General features: G+C 48.8%; 1 protein-coding gene across 1 annotated transcript in view; it reads left to right on the top strand.

The window, feature by feature from the left end:
• Nucleotides 1-27529, top strand: part of PHEX (phosphate regulating endopeptidase homolog X-linked) — a 207021-nt gene that overhangs the window by 64251 nt on the left and 115241 nt on the right. Inside the window, exons 6-9 of the mRNA XM_030202253.1 lie at nucleotides 2879-2947; nucleotides 14820-14936; nucleotides 18580-18663; nucleotides 21349-21494. Of these exons, the coding sequence (XP_030058113.1) occupies nucleotides 2879-2947; nucleotides 14820-14936; nucleotides 18580-18663; nucleotides 21349-21494 (416 nt within the window). The remainder of the gene's footprint in view (nucleotides 1-2878; nucleotides 2948-14819; nucleotides 14937-18579; nucleotides 18664-21348; nucleotides 21495-27529) is intronic.

Below are 27529 nucleotides of genomic sequence, written 5' to 3'. Positions count from 1 at the left end.
GAGATGTACATGAATGGAGGGGAGAGAGGAGAAATGCTGGACATGGATGGAGGGTAGAGAGGAAAAATGCTGGACATGGATGGAGGGGAGGAAAGAGAGAGGAAGGAGATGAGATGAGGGAAAAGGAAGAGAGGAGAAAAACTGCACATGGATGGAGAAAATAAGCAGAAGCTGGATCCACTGGACAGTCAAGTCTGTGGAGGACCCAGATTTTACTTACGGATGTAGGGCAAGAAATGAAGAAGAAAGGAGGAAAGTAAAGAAATAAATGGAAAGGAAGCCCTGGAAACTGAGTTAAGAGGACAGATAGCAGCAGAATCAGATACTGGGCCAGCATGATCAGAAAAAGAAAGTCACCAGGCAACAAAGGTAGAAAAACTCATTTTATTTTCATTATAGTGTTTGGAATATGTCCACTTTGAGAATCAGGTGCTCAACATTAAAAGTTTATATTTATTTACTTATGGCATTTTATCCCACATTAAACATGAATTAGATTGGAACCTGGGATCATTTAATTTCTTTTTTTTCCTGGAGAGAGTAATGCATTGCCCCCCTCCCCCAGGCTCTCTCCCTGGCTATAGCCAACTCTGCAATTTTGAGGGGGGGGGGGACGCAGAGGTGGACGGGGGTGGGGCGCAGAGGTGGCCCGGGGAGAGAGCCTGTTGTTAAACATTTACCAGCACACCACTGGGTATAGTTGATAAAGCGCTGCTGGTTATAATAAATGTAATTAATCCAATCAACATTTTTATTAGTAGTGGACCACCAGAATAGTATGGACTCAAATCCAGCAACAATCTGATTCCGGGCTTTGAACTCAACTGGCACCCCCCCTAGGTACACCTTTAGCATCAATGTATATTCTATCATCAAAGGAACCTTTAATTCCCCTTTTCGTTCTAGGGGGGTTTGGCTTACCCACCCTTTGGGAGGCTATGGTAAGTGGTACCATAAGCTGAACCAAAGCACATTGCCCTTGCCAGTTGGAGGGCAGAGTGAGGTATAAGGTTTTAGTTCCGCAATACCACCAAACATCTGCCCGAGGGTTGGAGAATTTGGAATAATCAATAGAGCTGACGGTGAAGACTCTGAAATCACATGCAGATAAATTTCCCACAAATTGAGGGTTAACAACATCCTCTCTTAACAAACAGGCAGAAAACTTTGTATCTTTATGGGGTACTTTAAAGGCTGGGGGCCTCATTGTGCCTTGGTCTTTGGGTATGTTAGGGAACAATAGATTCAAGGATTTGCATGACATCATTAATGGTATCACTTTGGAGCAGCTTAAATATACATATGGTTCCATTGTAATCATTCCGGAAATTCATTGGGAAGGGAACAACTATAGGCGTGGGACGTTGGGAAGAGCAAACATAACAATCAGATACATTCAAACTCTTGGTGGTATATCGTATCCATTCGAGCCATAAATTCTCATCTGTGTAGCCAGTCTCCAGGGCAATGGTTTCCTTGAGGCTGGTCACATTGAGGATTTTGACAGGCATTTCCTTTTGTTCTGGTATCTGGGGCAACAAAGGGTTACTTGGCTTGAGGCTGGGTTTGGCTGGGGAGGGAGTCTTCACTGTAACTTGAAAATGCCCAACTGGGTCCTTATGGGGGGCGGGGGCACCCTTGGCAGTGGCAGCATTGCCAAGGGCGCCCCTGTGGCCTGATCTGGAGCTTTACCTCTGACCCATCCCACCTATGCATAAACAGGAAGTGATGTCAGAGTAGGCAGGATAAGCCCTAAACCCCTAATTCTATAAAAGTCGCTAAAAGTTGTGTGCACAAATTTGGCCGTCTACTCAATTTGTGCGTGATATTTAATTGAATTATGAGGTAGTTAGCGCCAATATTTGGGATATTCACATGTAAATGTAGGCACGGGATCCACACCTAAATTTTACATGCGAGTTCATAAAGGGGGCGCAGAAATGGGAGAATTATGGGCAGAACGGGGACATCCCTAACATTTATGCACATTGTTATCGAATGAGGGGGATACACGCTTAATGTAAGCGAGTACATTTGTACCACGTTTCCATTGGTGCAAACAGCCACGCCTAAAGTTAGGCTCGATGCCTGGGCACAAACAAGGCCGCCGAGAGACTAGGCCGGGCCCGGGGCAAGGCTGCCCCCCCTCCGCCCCCCCCCCCCCCCGCCGCTCCCCCTGCTGCCCCTGTCGCTCCCCCCCACTGCTGCAGTCCGTGGTCTCACCTGCCTGCCTCCACGGTTCCGGGCCCCCTTCATTCAAAGCGGCAGTCGCAGATCGCGTCTCTTCTGGCCTTCCCTCCCAGTGTCCCGTCCTCGTCTGATGTAACTTCCGGTTTCCGCGAGGGCGGGACACAGGAAGGCCAGAAGAGAGGCGATCTGCGACTGCCGCTTTGAATGCAGGGGGCCCGGAGCCGAGGAGGCAGGCAGGTGAGACCGGGGACTGCAGCGCCAGCGGCCTGACCCCGGCGCCGGGCCCCCCTTGGAGGCACGGACCCGGGGAATTTTGCCCCCCCCTGCCCCTCTGCGGCCCTGGGCACCTCACTATTCTATAAACTGTGCCTAACGTTAAGCATGGCTTATAGAATACTGCTTTCTTTGGCAGCATGTATAGAAATCACCCCCAAATGTACATCCTTACAATATGTTTATAAGGGAAAGCTTAGAAACCACTAACACAACAAATGTTTTTGTGAATTTGTTATTAGAAGATTTCTCAAATAAAAGGTTAGTGTATGATAATTAGTCTATGGTGATATATGAAGCACATAAGGAAAGAAATATCTCTTATAGGAACAGAATTAAAGCAAAGAGCTCGTTCTATATTGCACTCTTATAATGGCAACTGAACAATGTCTCCTTTTGATTTATATTATAACAGCTGGATCAAGCCTCCCTGTCTCTGTCGGCTCGAGAGGATTACCTTGATAACAGCACGGAGGCCAAAAGTGTAAGTACTGATTTCTTTGCTGTTAACTGCCCATAGTGTAAATAAGAAGGTGAAAGGGGGAACTTAGAGGTCAAGGAAAGTTATAGTATATTTTGCCGTCTGACTGTATGAGGTTAGAAGGTGGAGTCACAGACCTTTTGGGGTAGGGATTAAGGAAAAAGGCCACCGTGTGGCTGTTAGGGATCCTTTTACTATGTTTAAACTGTTTTTATTCAGATTTCAACAAATAACAGAACTCTGGTATTTCACAACGCCTCTGAATTAACAGCCAATTCCGTTGAACTCCCCGTTTCAAACCAAATCCACCTCCCTTCCCCCCCACCCCCCTAATGTTTACGGATTTAACAGTCTGCTGCATGCTGCTGGCGCCATCGTATTCCACAGTGGTACCCAAATTCTTTGGAGTTCCAAACCCCTGGCTGATGTTATATTTTGCACTCCAGTTCTCTCCATTCATAACATCGCTAGCATTTGCCCTCGCCACTGCTGTAAAGTAGGACTTCGATGTGATAGCCAAGTCAATAAAATAGTCTTTTTGGCTATAATAATGGCTGGCAACACAAAACCATGCATCCCACTCAGAACCGGTGGTGTTAACAGAGGTCGACCAAAATGTAATAGAGGGTCAAGATGCCAGCCAGATGTCCAAAGTTGCGAGATATTATTCAATAGAGCTCGCCAAAAGCTTTGTATAGCTGGACAATGCCAGAACATATGTCCCAAAGATACTCCTATCATGGGCAGACTGACCGTTCAGGCAACCAGGCAGTGCCCGAGGGCCCAGAAGCTCTGACTGGATGTCCAGCATTCCGCTGGTGATCTAGTGGCCTCAGCAGGGGGGGCATGTTGTTTTCTGTTATGAGCTGGGGTTAAAGGCCTTTTTTTAGTGCTGGAGTTAAAGGCCTTTTTTCAGGGCTTGTCTGCAGTAGGTGGGTTGAGGAAGTGAAAAAAAAAAAGAAGAGCTGCTCTGTGGGGGTCCAGATGAGTCTGATGAGCTGAAATTCTTCCCTCCACCCCTTCCCTCCACTGTTCAGCTGTCATTCTAGTCAGTACCAACAGCTCCTGACCACCCGTTAAAATTTCGATGGTAAAGGTAGGAGCTGCTTCTTGCATTGGGTTGGAAAATGGTTGTGCATCGCTTTGCATGCACATTTGTATATTAATTAGCTCATTATAATAACTTTGAATACAACTTTCATTAGCTGCTACCATGACAAGAAAATAGCTCGGAGAACCCCTTTGTGCATGTCTCGTTTCACTCCTTGCTCGCTAAACCGGCTAGGACTAGTATAAAAACCACGTTGCTGACTTGGTAGGTTTTGTGCATCTGGGCATTCTTCAGCATCCAGATCCACATACCCAATGCAGCGCTGTACACTTGAACGTGAAAAGACAGTCCCTGCTCGACAGAGCTTACAATCTAATCAGGACAGACAAACAGGACAAATAAGGGATAAGGACAAAGAGCAGCAAGATTCCATGTATAATCCCAAAGAGTAGCAAGATTCCAGAATCCCAAAGAGTAGCAAGATTCCAGAATCCCAAAGACGACTACTACTTATAATTTCTACAGTGCTACTAGATGTACACAGCGCTATACAATTGAATATGAAGAGACAGTCCCTGCTCAACAGAGCTTATAATCTAATTAGGACAGTTAAATATAATTTATTCTGTAATTATGCGTGTAACTCAAAACCACGCTCTTGTTTCACCCACTCCCATTTCTGTGCCCCCCTTTTTGGACCGCATATAAATTTTAAGCATGGATCCTGTGCCTAACGTTACGTGCGTTGGTCCCAATTAAATCTAACTAGAGCCATTGAAACTAATTGGCTCATTATTCTATTAAATTTGTACACACAAGTTTTGGTGACCTTTATAGAAACAGGAGGTAAATGGATAACCTTCGCACGCCCTGCCCCTGGACCGTGCTCAGAGGAAATATTTGGCAGCAGGGTCCAGATAGTGCAGCCGAATATTGGGTTTACCTGGATTTATCTGGTTAGATTGACTAACAGCTCCTATGGTCCTAAATTTAGGGACAAAGCAATGAGGGGCCCTTTTACAAAAGTGGGTTAGGGTCTACAAGTGTGCAGCGCATGCCCAAATGAGACTACCGCCAGGCTACCACGCCCCCTGGCAGTAATTTCAGATTTGACGCGCACCCATAACTCCTGGATGATTTGTCTATTTATTTCCTCCCACGAGTGCCGTTTCTGGCAGTAATCGACAGTTGGCGTGTGCCGACCGGTCACCGCGTGTGTAGCGCATGAGCCCATACCACTAGATCAATGGGTGGCGTTAAGGGCTCAGGCTGGTTATGGATGCTCACTGGATTCAGTATTACCGCATGCCCTTTTCCTGTCCCGTTAAAAAAAAGTTTTTGATGATGAGGCAAGAGACAATACAATTGGGAGCCAAGTTCCAGCTTCGATTTCCCTGCAAATGTATAGTGTATTATGAAAATAAGCAGGGCTTTTTTTGAGGGGGTACTTGGGGGTACTGAGTACTGGCACCTTTTCCATTGTCTGCTAAAATTGACCCATGGTCTCCAAGTTTTAATGAAAGATCTCAGGCTCTACGCAACAATTCTGCCTTATCATAGGTTCTGTTACTGGTTGCAGGGGGCCTGGCTATTGTGGGATGGGTCCCTCAGGGATCACCCCACCCCTGAAGGGTGGCCTGTCATTTGAGTACCGGCACCTTTTTCGCTAGAAACTTTGCACTGAAAATAAGACATATCACTTTTTTGAACCTTTGCAACTCCGATCCTTTTTAAATGCAAGGCTACCTAAACCACCGTAGGACCCAACGGATGGACTTTAAGTATTTAGTAGTGACAATTCCAACGCCGTTCTTGATTCGTAATATATATTACCTTGTAGAATATCCTTATCCTCTTGTAAGGTTTATTTAAGTCTCCCCCTAAGTTGAGGACTATGAATAAATGACAATTTCTGATGAGATTTATCTCATATTATATCTATTCCATTAAGTAATATTGTGTAATGTTTTTTTTTTTTTGTTACATTTGTACCCCACGCTTTCCCACTCATGGCAGGCTCAATGCGGCTTACATGGGGCAATGGAGGGTTAAGTGACTTGCCCAGAGTCACAAGGAGCTGCCTGTGCCAGAATCGAACTCAGTTCCTCAGGACCAAAGTCCACCACCCTAACCACTAGGCCACTCCTCCACTGTTGCTACTATTTGAGATTCTACATGGAATGGTGCTATTCCACTAGCAACATTCCATGTAGAAGTCGGCCCTTGCAGATCACCAATGTGGCCGCGCAGGCTTCTGCTTCTGTGAGTCTGACGTCCTGCACATACGTGCAGGACGTCAGACTCACAGAAACAGAAGCCTGCGCAGCCTTCTACATGGAATGTTGCTAGTGGAATAGAAACATTCCATGTAGAATCTCCAATAGTAGCAACATTCCATGTAGAATCTCCAATAGTATCTATTTTATTTTTGTTACATTTGTACCCTGCACTTTCCCACTCATGGCAGGCTGAATGCGGCTTACATGGGGCAATGGAGGGTTAAGTGACTTGCCCAGAGTCACAAGGAGCTGCCTGTGCCTGAAGTGGAAATCGAACTCAGTTCCCCAGGACCAAAGTCCACCACCCTAACCACTAGGCCACTCCTCCTGTTTCTTGACAAAGCTCTGCTTTGGTATGTAATTGAAAAATCTATAAATAAAAAAAAAAAGCCCATTTTTGCAGACGCAGTATAAACTGGCCCGGCATGCACCGAAAACATGAGCCTACACTGCTGCAAGCCACTGTTTACTGCAGCTTAGTAAAAGGACCCCTGAATTTGAAACTTGAGTTCAATTTTTACTAACTTTCGTGCTAAAAATTGTTAGTCTGAGGTTTTTCGGCATAGGAATCTCTATAACTATCAACATAGCAGAATTTGTGTACATATTAAATTGTTTTGTGTAACGTCTTCTTTGCTTCTTTCAACCTTTCCCCCCACCCCCCCAATGCTCTCTCTCTTTACGATATAGGATGAATTACTGAGTGTTAATTTTGTTTTTTTTTATATTGGAGTATATTTATTTATTTATTGGGATGTATTAACCGCCTTTATGGAGAGATTCACCCAAGGCGGTGTATATCTACGAAAGTGCAATAGTCTTGTTATTCCATGCTAAATACTGATTTGGGCATTTAACATGTGATAAAAATGCATTATTGCACAAGCTGTGTCATCTGCAAAGCGAAGCACAGAACATGATGGTTAATGAGGTGTGTTGCAGACAAAGCTATTATTAATATTTATGTGGTTTATAGCAGATTGTGAACATTTATCAAGCTGTGATAAGCACTGAAAAGTTAAGCACGTCTCAAGATGATTAATCACTTCCTTCCTGCAAGCATTGGCAAGCTAAAATGCCCAAAATTCTTACCTGTTATCTCGGGCTTCCTCTACTCCCTCTCCCAACAGTGATTGGTTTTTAAGAACTTCAGCTTGGAGAAAAGGCGGCTGAGGGGAGATATGATAGAGTGGAGTTGAACGGGTAGCGGTGATGCGTCTGTTTACGCTTTCCAAAAATACTAGGACTAGGGGGCATGCGATGAAGCTGCAATGTAGTAAATTTAAAACGAATCGGAGAAAATGTTTCTTCACTCTACGTGTAATTAATCTCTGGAATTCGTTGCCAGAGAATGTGGTACAGGCGGTTAGCTTAGCGGAGTTTAAAAAAGGTTTGGGCGGCTTCCTAAAGGAAAAGTCCATAGACCGTTATTAAATGGACTTGGGGAAAATCCACTCTTTCTGGGGTAAGCAGTATAAAATATTTTGTACTTTTTTGGGATCTTGCCAGGTATTTGTGACCTGGATTGGCCACTGTTGGAAACAGGATGCTGGGCTTGATGGACCTTTGGTTTTTCCCAGTATGGCAATACGTATGTACTATGTGCTTATATAAACCATAAGCCTCAAGTAAAAATGCCTTGCACTACAAAGCACCCATCCCCTATGTAAAGTCCTCCTCAGGGCCAAGCTTTCCCGGGAAGGCCCCCCAACATAAGCGTCATATTAAGCCGTATCTCTTTGCTCCAACTCTATCCCCCAGACTCCAAATTGCCCTGTCCCCCTGTCCTGCAGTTTTCCATCTCTGGACTTCTACTCTATCCCATTTTCATATAAAATACCCCCCAGGTAGAAGATCTCCGTATGCTCCTGCCCTACGGGGGTGGACATCCATCTAGCACAGATTGGATAGTTCATTTCTACAGTGCAGATGCTTTATATATTACCCCTCTGCTGCAGTGTATACCGTACATGTGTGAATGCAGAGTGACAATGACCTAAAATCCAAGGTAACTTTGAAGTCTTTGTTTATTGAGTTGTATTCCCCCCCACCCCACCCAATCTTCCTCACCTTTTGTTGCGGGCTGTGAGTAATTTATGTTCTTTGCAGACACTGCTCATTTTTTTTTTCAATCTCTTTAAAGGAAGCTTTTGTTCATATTGTTCAATGTTTTTAATGAAACTGACATCTGCAGCCAGCAGCAGAGATGAATTTCCCCTGCCAGAACTGCTGTAGTCCTATAAACTATTGATCTGCATGAGTTTGTTGGCTCCGTCACAGTTATAAGGTCATTCTGTCCCTTCTCTATCCATCCCTTTTGCTCTTTCCCCTCAGATGGTAATCAAAATGGGGTCATTATATTCCAAAACCAGGACACACCTTTTAATATAATTTTGATCTACGTTTTACAGATGTCTGATGCTTTTGCGTCTTGATTTTGTTTTCATCGAAGAAGATTTTTTAAATACTATTTTCGGGCGTTATTGAACAATTCAGTTCATGAAATAGGAATAAAACAAAACCTTCCATATCATCAAGCTGATCAATCCATAGACTGGTGGGTTGTGTCCATCTACCAGCAGGTGGAGATAGAGAGCAAACTTTTGCCTCCCTATATGTGGTCATGTGCTGCCGGAAACTCCTCAGTATGTTCTCTATCTCAGCAGGTGGTGGTCACACACAGCAGCAGCTCTGGCTAGGCCTCCAAGCCTAATCCTTAGGTTTTGTTGAGGCCTGGGGTTGAGGGCTCTTTTGAGCAAGTGCAAACCTGGTGGTGCCAGGTCCCTCCTTTTCTCCCCCCTCCCGCTGGCTCCGTTTAAAAAAAAAAAAAAAAATTTTAAACGTCTTTAAAGGCGTTTAATTCGACGTTTCTTTAAACGTTCATTGCAGCTACTCACTGGGACACCAGTTCGTTACAGCTCGGAGCGGCAAGCAGGTAATTTTACCTTTTATAGCGGGCAGGGGGTTCCCCGATTCTTCTCCTCGTGGCAATGGCGTCGGAGGGCGAGGGCGCAAAGGGTCGCTCCCCGGATCGCTGGAGCGCTTCTAGAGGGGATGCGGGGGTTTTACAACCTGATTCGCCCTTGATGGGTGATAGTTTAGTGACCGATGAATGTCCTGGTCGTTCCTCCGGCGTGGCGGTTTTTTCCCGCCATAAACGCCCATCCCCCGCTCCTCGCCTCCGCCATCTTGGCCGGCCACGCGGCTCGTACGGCTTCTTCGTGGGCCGCCCTTGAGGTTGGAGACATTAATGCCATGAACGCCCTTAATTTGGGCGACGGCACAAAAGCGGCTAAAGTTAAGCGCCGTTCTTCCCGCGCGGCTCCTTCACGGAGTTTCGCGCCGGACGCCATTTTGGATGCGCAGCATGTCTCTCCCCCGCTATTGCGAGCGCCGGTTGAGAGTGCGTCTAGGGCTGTTGCCCAGGCTGCGGAAGTGCACAGTCTGGGGGGTTTCTCCCCCGAGTTTGTTTTGCTGCTGCATCAGGCTTTCCTCATGCAAAACGCTGCCCCTGCTCCCTCTTCTGATAAAGAGGTTGAGGTTCCCAGAGGTAAACGCCCTCGGGTTGATTTCCAGGCCTTGGAGGACTTTTGTCTCCTCCGATGTAGATGAGGGCAGCGTGTCTGAGGTCTCCCAACGATCCTTTGCGGATTCCTTGGAGGAGATAGATCCCCGCTCGGATGGAGCGGATGACCCCTCTGCAGCGCGGCTTTTTAGCCCAGAGGATTTGCCCAACCTGTTGTTACAGGCCATGGACACTTTGAAGATTTCCTCTCCGGAGGACGTCTCTCCCTCAGCCCCTGTTGGCTCTGCCATTATGCTGGGGACGAAGCGCCCGCCTAGAACCTTCCACGTGCATGATGCCATGCACACCTTAATTGCGGCTCAATGGGATGTCCCGGAAACGAGCCTTAAAGTGGCTAGGGCTATGTCCCGCCTCTATCCTTTGGCTGTGAGTGAACGTGAGGCCTATCTGTGGCCTACCGTGGATTCTTTAATCACTGCGGTGACTAAGAAAACGGCGTTGCCGGTGGAAGGTGGCACGGCCCTAAAGGACGCCCAAGACAGAAGATTGGAGGCGGCCTTAAGGTCGTCCTTTGAGGCAGCTGCTTTAAGTTTGCAGGCCTCAGTTTGCGGCTCCTATGTGGCCAGGGCGTGCCGGACTATGGTGCAGCGGGCTTCCCCCTCGGATCATTCCTTGAGGGCTGATTGGCCGGCCCTGGAATCGGGCTTAGCCTATTTGGCAGACTTGCTGTATGATGTCTGGAGAGCCTCAGCTAAAGGCATGGCTCAGACAGTCTCTGCGCGGCGGTGGCTTTGGCTGAAACATTGGTCTGCTGACCACGCCTCTAAATCCCGCCTGGCTAGATTGCCTTTTAAAGGCAAGCTGCTCTTTGGGGTCGAGCTGGACAAAATCGTGACCGATCTCGGCACGTCTAAGGGCAAGAAATTACCAGAGGTCAGGGCTCGGGTTAGTACTCGTCCCGGTACCTCCAGAGGACGGTTGCAGGAAGCCCGTCGGTACCGCCCGGGCAAGTCGGGTTCCTCTGCCCCCTCTTCCTTCAAGAGGAATTTCTCCCCCAAGCAGCATTCCTTTCGCAGAGACCGCCGTCCCGGAGGTGCTCCCTCCGGTCCTCCCCCAGGGTCTCGTACCCAATGACGGGGCCTTGGTCCACGCCCCAGTGCAGATTGGAGGACGGCTGTCCTCGTTTCTGGGCGAGTGGACCACTATAACTTCAGACGCGTGGGTGCTGGAAGTCATCAGAGACGGCTACAAGCTAGAGTTCTGCCAACCCTTAAGAGACGGGTTTGTACTCTCTCCCTGCAAGTCTCCGGTCAAGCTGTGGTAGTGCAGCAGACCTTGGACAACCTGATCCGCCTGGGTGCGGTCGTTCCGGTGCCAAAAAATCAGATTGGCAAGGGACGTTACTCCATTTACTTTGTGGTTCCAAAGAAAGGAGGTTCTGTCCGGCCTATCCTCGACCTCAAAGGGGTCAATCGGGCCTGGAAAGTGAGGCACTTTCGCATGGAGACTCTCCGCTCTGTTATAGCGGCAGTGAAGGCAGGAGAGTTCTTGGCTTCCTTGGACATCAAGGAAGCGTACCTGCATATTCCCATCTGGCCTCCTCTCAAACGCTTTCTGCGTTTTACAGTCCTGAGACGACACTTCCAGTTCAGAGCCCTCCCTTTCGGGTTGGCTACTGCTCCGCGGACCTTTTCCAAAGTAATGGGGGTCATAGCGGCCTTCCTGCTAAAGGAAGGAGTACAAGTCCATCCTTATCTGGACGACTGGTTGATCCGAGCCCCCTCTTATGCAGAGTGCGGCAAAGCTATGGACCGGGTAGTTGCTCTTTTGAGCTCCCTGGGATGGATCATCAACTGGAAGAAGAGCCAGCTGCGCCCGACTCAGTCCCTGGAGTATCTGGGAGTTCGATTCGACACCCAAGTGGGCAGAGTGTTCCTGCCAGACAATCGGATTGTCAAGCTTCAGGCTCAGGTGGACTAGTTCCTAGTAGCCTCTCCTATTCGGGCTTGGGACTACGTGCAGCTGTTGGGCTCTATGACGGCCACGATGGAAGTAGTGCCCTGGGCCAGGGCTCATATGAGACCACTGCAGCTATCTCTGCTGCTGCGCTGGACTCCGATGTCGGAGGATTATGCTGTGCGCCTTCCCGTGGACCCAGCAGTGCGCAAGGCACTGAGCTGGTGGACGCAGACAGACAAGTTGTCTGCAGGATTGCCTCTGGTGACCCCGGAGTGGATTGTCGTCACGACAGACGCCTCTTTGATGGGCTGGGGAGCCCACTGCTTGGGAAGGACAGCGCAGGGGCTCTAGTCTCCTGCAGAGGCAAGTGGTCTATCAACCTCCTGGAACTCAGAGCCATTCGGTTGGTGTTATTGGAGTTCATCCCGGTACTGGTGTTGAAGCCTGTACGGGTCCTGTCGGACAATGCCACGGCTGTGGCCTATATCAACCGCCAGGGAGGTACCAAGAGCGCCCCTCTAGCCAAGGAGGCTATGAGTCTTTGCCAGTGGGCGGAAGTGAACCTGGAGCAGCTTTCAGCGGCCCACATTGCCGGAGTCATGAATGTCAAGGCGGACTTTCTCAGTCGCCATACCTTGGAGCCCGGAGAGTGGCAACTATCTGCTCAGGCGTTCTTGGACATCACGAAGCGCTGGGGCCAGCCGAGCCTAGATCTGATGGCGTCATCGGCCAATTGCCAAGTGCCGCGCTTTTTCAGCAGAGGACGGGACCCTCGATCCCTGGGAGTAGATGCTCTTCTCCAACAGTGGCCGACACAAGAGCTCCTCTATGTGTTCCCGCCCTGGCCCATGTTGGGCAGGGTGCTAGACCGGGTGGCAAAGCATCCCGGCAGGGTAATCCTGGTGGGTCCGGATTGGCCCAGACGTCCCTGGTATGCGGACTTGTTCAGGCTCTCAGTCGACGATCCTCTGCGGCTGTCAGTGGAGCAGGGCCTGTTACATCAGGGTCCCGTGGTGATGGAGGATCCCTCTCCCTTTGGTCTTACGGCCTGGCTATTGAGCGGCAGCGTCTGAGGAAGAAGGGCTTCTCAGACAAGGTCATCGCCACTATGCTGAGAGCGAGGAAGCGCTCTACTTCTACTGCTTACGCCAGGGTTTGGCGTATCTTTGCAGCATGGTGTGAAGCAGGCTCACTTTCTCCCTTCACTGCTCCAATTTCTTCAGTGTTGGCGTTCCTGCAAGAAGGTCTGGAGAAAGGCCTGTCGCTCAGTTCCCTTAAAGTCCAGGTAGCGGCTCTGGCTTGCTTCAGGGGCCGCCTGAAGGGTGCTTCCCTGGCTTCGCAGCCAGATGTGGTGCGCTTTCTCAAGGGAGTTAATCACCTGCGCCCTCCTCTGCACTCAGTGGTGCCTGCGTGGAATCTCAACCTGGTGCTAAGAGCATTGCAGAAGCCGCCTTTGAAAGACCTGACGTTGAAAGCAGTCTTTTTGGTGGCTATCACTTCAGCCAGAAGAGTTTCCGAGCTCCAGGCGCTCTCATGTCGAGAGCCTTTTCTGCAGTTCACTAAGGCAGGAGTGACTATTCGCACAGTGCCTTCCTTCCTGCCCAAGATTGGTTCTCGCTTCCATGTGAATCAGCAGCTCTGTCTCCCTTCCTTTCGTAGGGAGGACTACCCAGAGGAGTACTCCGCTCTTGAATATCTGGATGTGAGACGAGTCATCATCAGATACTTGGAAGTGACCAATGATTTCCGGAAATCGGATCATCTGTTTGTCCTGTTTGCAGGTCCTCGTAAGGGTCTGCAGGCTGCTAAGCCTACAGTGGCAAGATGGGTCAAGGAAGCCATTGCAGCGGCTTATGTGGCCGCGGGGAAGGTGCCGCCTATCCAGCTGAAGGCTCACTCCACGAGAGCTCAGGCGGCCTCGATGGCAGAGGCCGGATCCGTCTCCTTGGAAGAGATATGCAAGGCGGCAACGTGGGCTTCGGCTCATACATTCTCCAAGCATTACCGTTTGACTGTGGCTGCACGGGCGGAGGCCCGGTTTGGAGCTTCAGTGTTGAGGTCAGGGATTTCTATGTCCCGCCCTGGGTGAGTACTGCTTCGGTACATCCCACCAGTCTATGGATTGATCAGCTTGATGATATGGAAGGTAAAATTATGTATAATCATACCTGATAATTTTCTTTCCATTAATCATAGCTGATCAATCCATAGCCCCTCCCAGATATCTGTACTGTTTATATTCTGGTTGAATTTTAGGTTCAAGTTTAGCCTTCAGTTACTTCAGGAGGACTTCGTGTTCAAGTTCTTCTTTCACTTGGATTCTTCAAGAGTTGAGACGAGTTTGTGTTACAGTGAGCTGCTGCATTCCTCTCCCCTCCGTTTTACGGGGCTGGATTGAGACATAAATTCTGCCGGCACTCCCTCCCGCTTCGTGCGGCTGTAGGGCAGCTTTGTACCCCTCCCGCTTCGGCGGTGTTAGGGTCAGTCAGCTCCTCCCGCGGTTGCGGTTGCAGGATAACCCAGATCCCCCCGCATCGGCGGGTGTGGTGTCCCTCCCCCGCTCCGCGGGGATGAGCTGGACGGATTCCCCTCCCCCACTTGTGTGGGGATGAGCTGGGTTAATTCCCCTCCCCCGTTTCGGCGGTGGTGAGCTGGGCAGAGTGTCCCTTCGTGGGTGTAATTCTCTAAGTGCTGAGTCCTGCGGATGGAGCTTTGATATCGACATACTGAGGAGTTTCCGGCAGCACATGACCACATATAGGGAGGCAAAAGTTTGCTCTCTATCTCCACCTGCTGGTAGATGGACACAACCCACCAGTCTATGGATTGATCAGCTATGATTAATGGAAAGAAAATTATCAGGTATGATTATACATAATTTTACCTTTTTAATCAACAAAAAGGTGATGTCCGTATAATCAACAGTAGATCAGTCTTAAAAATCTTTTGAAACCCCTTCCATTTTGTTTCAGGTTGCTTTGCATGGTACAGCTACACTTCACTGCTATGCTACCCGCAGGTGCTGTGATTGTCATGTAATATTCTGCCCCTCTTCTGTAGTACAGAGATGCCCTGCTGCGGTTCATGGTTGATGTGGCAGTTTTTCTGGGAGCCAACGCCTCTCGGGCTGAGTCGGATATGAAATCCCTGCTGAAACTGGAGATTAAAATAGCCGAGGTAAGTATGTGTGATACGAAGCAACCAAGCCAAACCACCACAAGGGTGGAGGTACACAAATTCCTACGAAAAGTAGAATCTGAGGAAAGGGGGAGTAGGAGGAGTAGGCTCTTGAACAACACTAGTAGGCGACGTAGGTTAGGAACAATCTCTTTATTTAAATATACACTCGACTCAACACAGCCGTGTTTCGGCGCTACAGACGCCTTCTTCAGGAGTCTTGTGATATATAAATATACGAATATCAAGCTCAAAGAGAATGAAAGCGAGGCTTCTGCTACAATTGTAATCCACTGCCGATGCAGGAAAAACAGCTCAGCGTATTCAATTGCACTTCTGAAGAAGGCGTCTGTAGCGCCGAAACACGGCTGTGTTGTCGAGTGTATATTTAAATAAAGAGATTGTTCCTAACCTACGTCGCCTACTAGTGTTGGTCAAGAGCCTACTCCTCCTACTCCCCCTTTCCTCTGATACAAAGCAACTGCATGTCATAATTTTCTCACCATCAATAGAGGTTTACATTCCCTGCAAGAGTTAAGGCATGTTATGAGTACAACCTCTGCAATGACTGTTGGGGGCATTCCTGGCATTTTTCAGAGGGCAACCATGCCACTAATGCAAGGCAAAGTCGGCTACCATGAGTTAACAGCATGGGATGCAGCTAACTATCCTGCTTATTTTCGAAGGAGAAGGCCGGCCATCTTCTGACACAAATCGGGAGATGGCCGGTCTTCTCCTGAAGCCGGCCAAATCGGTATAATCGAAAGCTGATTTTGGACGGCTTCAACTGCTTTCCGTTGCAGGGCCAGCCAAAGTTCAAGGGGGTATGTTGGTAGTGGACTCAAGGCGGGGCGGGGCCGTGGTTAATAGATGGCCGGCTTCGGCCGATAATGGAAAAAAGAAAGCCGGCCCTGATGAGCATTTGGCCGACTTTACTTGGTCCCTTTTTGTTCACAACCAAGCTGTGAAAAGCTGCCCCAAATGACCAGATGACCACCAGAGGGAATCGGGGATCACCTCCCCTTACTCCCCTAGTGGTCACCAACCCCCTCCCATCCCCCCCAAAAAAATAAAATAAAAATTTTTTTTTGCCAGCCTCTATGCCAGCCTCAAATGTCATACCCAGCTCCATGACAGCAGTATGCAGGTCCCTGGAGCAGTTGTTAGTGGGTGCAGTGCACTTCAGGCAGGTGGACCCAGGCCCATCCCCCCCACCTGTTACACTTCTGGTGGTAAATGTGAGCCCTCCAACCCCCCCAAAAACCCACTGTACCCACACGTAGGTACCCCCTTCATCCCTAAGGGTTATGGTAGTGGTGTACAGTTGTGGGTAGTGGGTTTTGGGGGGATTTGGGGGGCTCAGCACACAAGGTAAGGGAGCTATGCACCTGGGAGCAATTTTTGAAGTCCACTGCAGTGCCCCCTAGGGTGCCCGGTTGGTGTCCTGGCATGTGAGGGGGACCAGTGCACTACAAATGCTGGCTCCTCCCACGACCAAATGGCTTGGATTTGGCCGGGTTTGAGATGGCCGCCATTAGTTTCCATTATCGCTGAAAACCCATGGCGGCCATCTCTAAGGTTGGCCCAAATGTTGAGATTTGGCCGGCCCCGACTGTATTATCAAAACGAAAGATGGCTGGCTATCTTGTCTCGATAATATGGTCTGGGAGCCGCTTTACGGGGCTGGCCTTAAAGATGGCCGCCCTTATAGATAGCCGGCCCCGTTCGATTATGGCCCTCCATGGTGCTCATTTTTGAAACAGATGGACTTTTTGGGGGGGCTATTTTGAACCGTACATCTACCAAAAATGTCCAAATCTTGATTTTCGAAAGGCAGAATTTGGATGATTTACGTTGCAATTCATCTAAATTTCAAGGGGATGTGTTGGAGATGTGTTTTGGGTGGGACTAGGATGAGCCCAAAATTAGGACGTCTTTCAGCAATAACAGAGCGAGAAGAAACGCCCAAGGAAAAAAAGAAGGATGTTTTTATCTAGACCTGTTTCAATCACACCCAGGGTACAAAAAGGTGCCCTGGTTGAGCAGCTGACCACTGGAGAGATGAAGGTATGACCCATCCTTAATCTCCCAGTGCTTACTGACCTCAACCCCCTACCCTAAGAGGCAGGAGCGTAGCTACGCTGGGCCACGGGGGGCATGGGCCCCCACAGATTACGCCCTGGTCCCCTCTACATTTGACCCCCCCCGCTGCCGCATCAGGTATATTGTTTGTTGTTGGGGGGGGGGGGTCCCAAATCCCCACCAGCTGAAGAGTCTTCTTCAGCGCCGTCGACTCCGGTGCCTTCATTATGTGATCATCTGTTTCTGACGCCTTACGTCCTGCACCATGCGTGTAGCCCCGTGCAGGAAGTAAGGTGTCAGAAACAGATGATCACACAACGAAGGTACCTGATGCGGCGGTGGGGCAGGGGGCGGGCGGGCAGCGGTGGCTGGGGGGGGGTTGTGGTTGTGGCGGCGGTCTAAAGTGGCGGGGGGGGGTTGACGGCGGGGGGAGGCGGCTAAACAGTGCCCCCCCACCTCGTGTTCTGGCCCCCCCTCTCGCCAAGGTCTGGCTACGCCCCTGCTAAGAAGTGAAAGTGACAGTGGATACCAGGCTGTATGACAGGATCAGGTATTATGTGTTATGTAACAGAAAGGCAAGTATATCAGGAATCTGATAAACAAACATACCTGACCTGCAGAGCGAAAAGGTACCAAAAGTGGGGGATGTGACTTATTTCTACCATAAGAATATCAACTGCATAATCCTGCAACATTTTAGCCTCAGGAATGAACTAATTATGGGCCCCTTTTACTAAGTGGCAGAAAGCCAAATGTGGGCTTACCGCTTGCTAAACTTGTTGATTGGGTTCTGATTGGCCTGGAGTTTGAAATTACCCAGCAGATGCTGGCAGTTGCTTCAGTTTCAGCCCGGGAGAAGAGAGAGAGAGAGAGCTCTTTGCTGAAGCCCTTTAAAAAACAGTTATATTTGATAGCTTGTGAACAGCTATATATGTCCTGATCTCCCCAGGTACTTTCTAGGAAGTGTGCAAATGTTTAGTTAGTTTTCTAATTGATCCATTTTTCAGTTATTTGTTACTGTTTGCTACTGCACATTTTTGTCCCAAGTGCAGGGCGTCAGACTCACAGAAACAGAAGCCTGCGCGGCCGCGTTGCTGATCTACAAGGGCAGGCTTCTACATGGAATGTTGCTAGTGGAATAGCAACATTCCATGTAGAATCTCAAATAGTAGCAACAGAATCTCAATAGTAGCAACATTCCATCTAGAATCTCAAATAGTAGCAACAGAATCTCAATAGTAGCAACATTCCATCTAGAATCTCCAATAGTAGCAACATTCCATGTAGAATCTCAAATAGGGAAAGGGAAATGGGACTTAATATACCACCTTTCTGAGGTTTTTGCAACTACATTCAAAGCAGTTTACATATATATTCAGGTATGTATTTTGTACCAGGGGCAATGGAGGGTTAAGTGACTTGCCCAGAGTCACAAGGAGCTGCAGTGGGAATCAAACCCAGTTCCCCAGGATCAAAGTACACTGCACTAACCACTAGGCTACTCCTCCACTCATAAAATATCTGGCAGGATGGACTAATTTGTCTGCTTTGTGTTTCGTAGATTCTGATTCCTCATGAGAACAGGACAAGTGAAACTATGTACAACAAAATGAACATATCCGAACTGAGTGCCACGATTCCTCAGGTGGGTGGAATTTGCCGCTAAGCAATTTTTCAATACAGTATGTTATTTAGGAACCAAGGCGCGCTCGTGGTCAGGTGTTTAGAGAAGGTCCAGAGCTTCTGTAACTTGTGAGTTCAAATCCTGCTCTTTAATGCCTCTCTGTTTTCTGCCCAAATTTGTGGAAACATAATTATCTAAGAACAACAGTGGGAACCTGCACACGCAATTCTGAGGGACCAAAAGGGTTAATGGATTAAGCTGTGAAATAGAAAGAAAGGATCCATTCTTGGAGCTGAGCATTGACTTTGTCTAAACTAAAGCCCGTTGAAGGCCAGATAATGTTGAAGGCCGCACAAGGGAAATGAATAATGTAGTCTGTGTTCAAGGCTTAAGTTCTTCTAAATTGCTTCCCAGAGACCCCCTTCACCTCAATGAAATTGCTCTGGGGTGGTGTCCTCAGCATGATTCTGTTTCTGAGAGGGAGTCCCTGACATCTGATGCTTCGAGAGCAGGCACAGGGAGTCCATAATTAGGACACTTCGGAGTGGAGGGGAATGTCTAGCATTATTTCACTGCTTCCAGGGATAATGCAGTCAAGTTCCTATCCAGCTGGGCATCTCTCAATCTGTCAAGCAGTATCTTGCTGCAGTTTCTACACTTGCAGAATGCCAGTATCACAGATGAGTGTTATGCATTTAACTCACAACGTTTTCAGTAGTGGCTTTAAGTACGTTATATTCAGGTCCTGTAGGTTTATTCTTGTCCTCGGAGGAGCTTTCAGTCTGTTTGAACCTGAGGTGAGGAAAGCATCCAGGCTGTTGTGCTGATCTCCTGCATAACAAAATAAGCACATCTGACCCACGGAGTCTGAACATGTCCTGCTACATCTCTATCTAGTTATCTTTCTATCTATCTATCTACATATATATATATATTTATTTATTTATTACATTTGTACCCCGCTCTTTCCCACATACAGCAGGTCCAGTGCGGCTTACATAGTAAAAGAAAGCATCTTACATGGTAAAGAATACAGTAAAAACAAGGAAATGTAGGAACAGTATTATAAATTGTGATGATCATAACTACTTACATTATGAAAGGCATTACAAAGGACATGTGAAAAGAACGTAATGAACTAGAATAGGGAAGGTAGACAAGGATATGATAGGTGAAAGGGAAGGAGAATGGGAGGGAAATGGTAAAGGATGGAGGGAAGAAGATGAGGGATTGAGTCTAACATTGGGGTCAGAGTAAGCGTCGACATCTTAGCAGGAGTATCGTAGGTGATCTGGTGGAATTAAGCTGGTCCATACACATACACACAAATTAAACAGCTATTAATGTAATAATATATATTAGTCTTCCATGGGAACATTTGTTTTGATTACTAAGGGGCTATGTACTAAACTGTGCTAAGGTTTTGCATTTACAGGGGAACGTCAGACGCTACTTCTGCAGCAAATATTGGGTGTGGAAAAGCGTTGTAATGGATTCAAGGTGCCGAAACAGAGCAGAAATGGCAGATCCACGTGAAAACATACTTACGTGCCCATTTATAAAACAGTACCTAAGTGTTTCCACATGGATCTGCAAAGGGGGTGTGGCGGTGGGAGGGGCATGGGTTGGTCAGGGGCATTCCCAAATGCACACAGTGTTATAGAATAGTGCGGATCCACGCCCAACTTATGCGCCAAGATTTACACCTGGTTTCAGTTGGTGTAACTTCTCACGTCCAAAGTTGAGTGAGGATCCCAGCGCTACGTGCTCTTCTATAAAGGGCACCTATCCCGGAACGCTGCTATAAAATACCGTCAGCACCAATTTTTTTGACACCGGATTTTGAGCGCCATTTACTGAATCCAGCCCTTAATGTGCGTTAACAAAGTTAAGATGTGTTAAGTGTAAAACCTCAGCCATAGCCATCGGAGCATTCCCTGAACTGTGCAGAGTTAACATGGAGCAATAGATGCTACTCTGTGTTCCGGAATCCCAGAGAGTAGCAAGATTCTGGAATTCCAAAAAGAGTAGCAAGATTCTGGAATCCCAAAGAGTAGCAAAATTCTGGAATCCAAAAGAGTAGCAATATTCTGGAATTCCAAAGAGCACCAAGATTCCGGAATCCCAAAGAGTAGCAAAATTCCAGAATCCAAAAGAGTAACAAGATTCCGGAATCCCAAAGAGTAGCAAGATTCTGTGCTACTGATGCTAGAGCAAGCAGTGGCTGGTATGCTAAACATTTACACAGTTACAGTGCACACATAAATGTTAGTACCTATTTTATAGCACTGTGAACGCCTAACACAGCTTAGTAAATGAGCCCCTAAATTGCTTAAATGTTTTTCTGTGCTAGGTTGATGTGCAGCAGCAGCTGCCATTACCAGTGAACAACATGTGTGTGTGTCTGTGCTTACAGACGGAAGGTGGTTCTCATCCCTGTCCTTGGGCCTCTTGAGCAGCCCGATTTTCAGGTATAGCGCTAATGGATAAGCACGCCGTGCCTCCATGGGATACAAACGTCTCATGCTTATTCAGTAGGGTTAACCTGAAAATCAAATTCTCAGGGGGGGGGGGGGGGGGCTTGAGAATTCCTGGCCTAGAGACTGCAAGTTTCACGCTTACATTTTCCTGTGCAAGAAATAAATATGCAACCTTGTATTGAACCCTGTGTTGACCTGTATTTATGGACATTTTCTTTCCCTTCAGTTTGACTGGCTAGGATACATCAAGAAAGTTATCGACACCAAGCTCTATCCTCACCTAAAAGATATTAATGCGTCAGAAAATGTGATCGTTCGGGTTCCCCAGTATTTCCAAGACCTGTTCAGGATTCTGCAGTCTGAGAGGAAAAAGTAAGCTCTGTACTTTTTTCTAGGAGCTGTTACATATGTATTTACTATGAATGTAAGAGAACTCGTAAGATCAGTGTGGAAAAGGTACTGGATTATGCTTATGAAACCTATTAATTACTACTGCATAGGAATATTGTTCACATTGCTTCATTTTAATATAACCCCTAATTCCACAAACGTGTGCATCCAATTTTATGCTTAGCGCTGAAAGTTTCATGTGCAAGAGATAAAATAAGGGTAATTGTGTGTGTAATAGCTTAATTAGCTGTTAATTGGCATTAATAACAATTATTATTTTGTTACATTTGTACCCCGCGCTTTCCCACTCATGGCAGGCTCAATGCGGCTTACATGGGGCAATGGAGGGTTAAGTGACTTGCCCAGAGTCACAAGGAGCTGCCTGTGCCTGAAATGGGAATCAAACTCAGTTTCTCAGTTCCAAAGTCCACCACCCTAACCACTAGGCCACTCCTCCACTGTTGCTACTATTTGAGATTCTACATAGAAGTCGGCCCTTGCAGATCACCAATGTGGCCGCGCAGGCTTCTGCTTCTGTGAGTCTGACGTCCTGACTCACAGAAACAGAAGCCTGCACAGCCTTCTACATGGAATGTTGCTAGTGGAATAGCAACGTTCCATGTAGAATCTCCAATAGTATCTATTTTATTTTTGTTACATTTATACCCCGCGCTTTCCCACTCATGGCAGGCTCAATGCGGCTTACATGGGGCAATGGAGGGTTAAGTGACTTGCCCAGAGTCACAAGGAGCTGCCTGTGCCTGAAGTGGGAATCGAACTCAGTTCCTCAGTTCCCCAGGACCAAAGTCCACCACCCTAACCACTAGGCCACTCCTCCACTCCAGTTATTGGCTATAACTGGCCTTAATTTGTGCTAATTGGCTCTAATTAGCAGTTATGTAAATAACTGCCATTAGTCGATATTCTGTAAATTGCATGTGCAAAATCCAGAGCGCACAACAGCAAAGGGTGTTCTATACCTGGGAGGGGCCTGGGTGAGTCAGGGACGTGCCTAGCACTTACGCACATGGGGTATAGAATGCTAGCATTCTTAGTTGTAATATCGTGATTGACACTAGGTGTCACCGTAGTTACTGCTGCAAGCTAGAGTTCTGAAACTTGTTGGTAGGAAGGAGTGAAGGGAGACCTGCCAGGTCTTCAGTTTTCAGCTGGAGACTCCCGCTTTTGTGGGTCATCTCCTGCTAGGGTTACCATATTTGTGGAGACAAAAAAAAGAGGACAGAAAAAAAACAAAATTCTGCCCTGCCCCAGCCCTCCTCTGGCTTCACCCCAGGTGCACAATCGCCTTGATCCCCCATGAAAGCCAGATTCTATAAGTAGTGAAAACACCGGTAAAAGTAACAGAAATGCATTTTCTTCCATAGTCTAAATACAAAATTAGAAAAGATGTACATTTCCAAAAAAGCAAACATCTATGAGCAGCATGTCCTCTCTCCTCTCGATCCCCTTCTTTGTGCTGCATTTCCCCTTTTCCCTCCCCTTCATATACAGCATGTCCCCCTCTCTCCCTTCTTTCCCATCCATGAGCAGCTGCCTCCTCTCCCTCCCATCTATGAGCAGCTTGCCTCCTTCTCTCCCTCTCCTCCCGTCCCCTCCTGGGCCTACCTTGCAGCCCTGGTGGTCTAGTGGCCTCTTCAGGGCAGGAAAGAACTCCACTCTTTCCTGCCCACTGCTGTCACTTCTTGAAAATGGCTGCCGAGGCTTCAAGCGGTGGCCTCAGAAGTCTTCTGCAAAGTCTCGTAAGGCTTCCACTTGAAGCCTCAGCAGCCATTTTCAAAAAGCGACAGCAGTGGATAGGAAAGAGTTGAGTTCTTTCCTGCCCCGTCGAGGCCACTAGACCACCAGGGTGTGGTATGGTAGGCTGGGGGGAGGGTGAGGAGGCAAGCTCGTCTGCCTGCCAACCTAGGGTTACCATATTTGGTCCCCCAAACAAGAGGACACATGGCCCGCCCCACCACACCCCGCTCTGCCCCCTTTTCATACCCCACCCCGCCCCTGTAACATATAGCCCAACCCCTTTCACACACACCCATCACACCCCCTAAGTTTGTCCTATCCTCCCCTTCCCTTACCTTACTCTACTGCCCTGGTGGTCTAGTGACCTCTTCGGGGCAGGAAAGAGCCCCCCCCCCTGCATACTGTTCCCCTTGCTGACGGTCCCAGCACCAGTTCAAAATGGCCACTGAGACTGAGCTGAAGTGGCCTCGCGAGACCTCACTAGACCACCAGGGCAGTAGAGTATGGTAAGGGGAGGGGACTAGGATAGGACACCATTAGGCTGGCCCGCCAGCCTGCCCATTTGTCCGGAAATCTGGACAAATGGGCAGGCCCGTCCGGTTGCCCGGCCATGTCCTCAAAAAAAGGACATGTCCGGGTAAAACCGGACATATGGTAACCCTATGCCAACCAACCTGCCAGCCAGCCAGACCAGAAACCCAGACAAATGGACTGACTGGAAAAAAAAACATCCGGACCCACGACAGTCCCCTGATAAGGAGGTCATGTCCAGGGAAATCCAGACATTTGTTAACCCTATCTCCTGCACTCCCATCGAGGAGTCAGAAATTCCTGCTGAGCGGCCTCCGCTTTCAGTGACAGCAGGGGAGGCCTTCCTAAAACATCATTTCCTGCTGCTACTGGTCCCGCAGCAGCAGGAAATGATGTTTTAGGAAGGCTTCTCCTACTGCAGCTGGAAGGAGAGCAAGGTTGCCAGGTGGAAAATTTTTTTCCCACCCAAACCAGCCTAAATCCAGCCCAAAACCCGCCCAAACTCAAACCCCGCCCCCGACACCCCCACCCCCGCGTCATCACCCCCGCCCCCGCCGTCACCGGCCCCGCCCAGAACGTCATCGGCCCCGCCCAGAACGTCATCGGTCCCACCCAAAACGTCACTAACCCCGCCCCCCGCGGCTGAAAAAACCGCCCAAAAAACAAAAAAGAAGCCCAAAAAACCGTAACCAGCCGCGGGCAAAAATTTCCCGCGGCGGGTCGCGGAAAACCGCCCAATTGGGCGGTAAAACCGCCCACCTGGCAACACTGAAGGAGAGGCTTCTGCTGGGTGAAGTTATGGGTGGGTGGGATGGGGCAGCATTATGGGAGGAGCTGGGCGGAGTTATGGACAGGGCGGCTCTCTTGGCAGCTCTGTGAAGGAACTATTTTGTGGCTGATATTCAAAGACTCTTATCTGGGTACGAGTTGTTCCTACCTGGATAAGAAGAGCCAGTGAGATGGATGTTGAGAGGTACTGATTAGACAGTGCTGCTGAATGTTCCCCCGACTATCCTCAGCACTATCTAGATAGTGCTGGGGGAGATCCGTGGGTGAAGACTGAGCGGAGCTGGTTTCCTGCTTAGCAGCAATATTCAGACCGCCAACCCCAGAAGAGGTTAGGACAACGAAAAGGCCATCCTACCTTTATCTGGTTAGAGGTCGCAATATCGCCGCTAACCGGACACCACAGATGGTCAGTGTTGACCCTGAATATTTAACAATCTGGATACTGCCACTGAGTTATCTGGATTTTGTTTTACCTGTGGCAGTTGGTGTTTAACCCCCCCCCCCCCCCCACCAAAAAAAAACACTGACCAATGCAGGTTCAATATCAGGGGCTTTGTAATCCGTAGTATGTTGTTAATATAACCAGCTTTAACCACATGCGTCCAGGGCTGCTGGGAGGGGGGTGGGGTGGGAGAGAGACAGGGAGCAAGATTTCCCAGGCCCGGCCTCCAAGGGGGGCCCGGCACTGGCAAGGCTTCCGGAGGCAATCAGAAGGTTCTGCTTTTGCGGTCTATCTCCTGCTTCTGTGTGTTGGGACCCGGGAGACTGCATTAATGCAATAACCCAGGTCCTGGCACACAGGTGCAAGAGAGTGACAGACCGAAGAAGTAGCAGATGCAGGAAAGTACGGGGGCGGTGGCCTGAGTAGGGGTGCAGCAATGGCTGCGGCCCGAGTGGGGGGGGGGGGGGGGGGTGTGTGCGGCAGCAGCTGTGGAGGCCCTGTCCCGGCTCTGTCTCTTGGCGGCCCTGCATGTGTCTTGAGTAGTTCTTAATTCCCATCTCATAAACCTACACACCAAACCAGTAAAACTCTACGTGGTGTCAGAAGAGAGAAGTTCCGACTGCCTGGAATTGTATCTACCAACAAACAGCCCACAGCTTCCCACATTGATCACAACATTTTCAGGCCTGTAGCTACCCAGCATACACTGGGACAGCCTGAAACTCCCAGAGAAATGGAAAAGACTTCAGCCACAGGCTGAACTCAAAAGGACCTCTCAAATCCAGGGAAGAGGCAATTAAGTGTTGTTATCTACTACCGTGGGCTGGAGAGAATGATAGGGACATGGAGAGACCAGGGCCGCTGGGGGGGGGGGGGGGAAGTTTTCCGAGGCCCGGCCTCCAAGGGGGGGGGGGGGGGCTGGCACCAGGGTCTGTCCGTCTCCTGTTCCTATGAGCTGAGACCTGGGTGATTGCGTTAATGCGATAACCCAGGTCCTGGCCCACAGGAGCAGGAAAGTGACAGTGAGGAAGGAGCAGATGCAGGAAGGTAAGAGGGGTGGGGGGACAGCTGCTACCTGAGTATGGGGGGACTGGGGGGCGGTGGCAGTGGCGGCAGCGGCAGCAGCCTGAGTGGGGGGGGGGGGGGGAGGGCGCAGTGGCAGCTGTGGCGGCCCTATAGCTGCCGAGAGGGGGGACAAGGTGGACAAAATTCCCCAGGCCTGTCAGCGCAGTCCCACTCGCCCTCTGTCGTCGACCGTCTGCCACCGGGCCGAGCCCCCTGCATTGAAATCACAGCGCCTCTCACCTCTGTGTGAAAGCGCTGCAGGCAGCAGCAGCAGCAGATCGCCTCACTTCGGGCCTCCTTCCCTCCCTGTGTCCCGCCGTCGTCTGACGTAACCTCCGTGACGGCGGGGCACAAGGAGGGAAGGAGGGCCGAAGGGAGGCGATCTGCTGCCCTGCTGCGCTTTCACACAGAGGTGAGAGGCGCTGTGATTTCAATGCAGGGGGCTCGGCAAGAATGCCACATGAACATATTCTATAAACTGTGCCTAACTTTAGGTATAGTTTATAGAATTACGCTAACCGCGTGGTTTTTCGGCACTGATTTTTAAGGTGCCATTTATAGAATTTACCCCTAAAGATCCTAGAAATCAAGGGGTCCTTTTACTAGGCAGCGTAAGTGTCTGCACGCGCCCAACACGCGCTGAAATGGAGTTACTGCCCGACTACCGCGTGGCTCTTGTGTTAATTTCATTTTTGGCGCCCGTCCGATACACAGGTCAGAAAAATATTTTTTCTTTTCGGACGCACGTAACGGACCTGCACCAAGTGGCATTTTGGCACGCGTACGTCATTGCCACCCGGTTACCGCGCAAGTCTTTATCGCTAGGTCAATGACTGGCGGTAAGGTCTCAGACCCAAAATGGGACGCGCGGCAATTTTCATATTGCCGCATGTCCATTTTCGATAAAATTTTTTTTTAAAAGGTCTTTTTTACAGGCATGCTACAAAACGGATTGGCACTACTACTACTATTTAGCATTTTTATAGCGCTACAGAGCGTACGCAGCGCTGCACAAACATAGAAGAAAGACAGTCCCTGCTCAAAGAGCTTACAATCTTACATAAGTACATAAGTAATGCCATACTGGGAAAAGACCAAGGGTCCATCGAGCCCAGCATCCTGTCCACGACAGCGGCCAATCCAGGCCAAGGGCACCTGGCGAGCTTCCCAAACGTACAAACATTCTATACATGTTATTCCTGGAATTTTGGATTTTTCCAAGTCCGTTTAGTAGTGGTTTATGGACTTGTCCTTTAGGAAACCGTCCAACCCCTTTTTAAACTCTGCTAAGCTAACCGCCTTCACCACTTTCTCCGGCAACGAATTCCAGAGTTTAATTACACGTTGGGTGAAGAAAAATTTTCTCCGATTTGTTTTAAATTTACTACACTGTAGTTTCATCGCATGCCCCCTAGTCCTAGTATTTTTGGAA

This window comes from Microcaecilia unicolor, chromosome 4 (genome assembly GCF_901765095.1).
Source record: "Microcaecilia unicolor chromosome 4, aMicUni1.1, whole genome shotgun sequence".
NCBI lineage: Eukaryota > Metazoa > Chordata > Amphibia > Gymnophiona > Siphonopidae > Microcaecilia > Microcaecilia unicolor.
The sequence above is the reverse complement of the archived record's forward strand: the minus strand, read 5'-3'. Positions and strand labels throughout refer to the sequence as shown.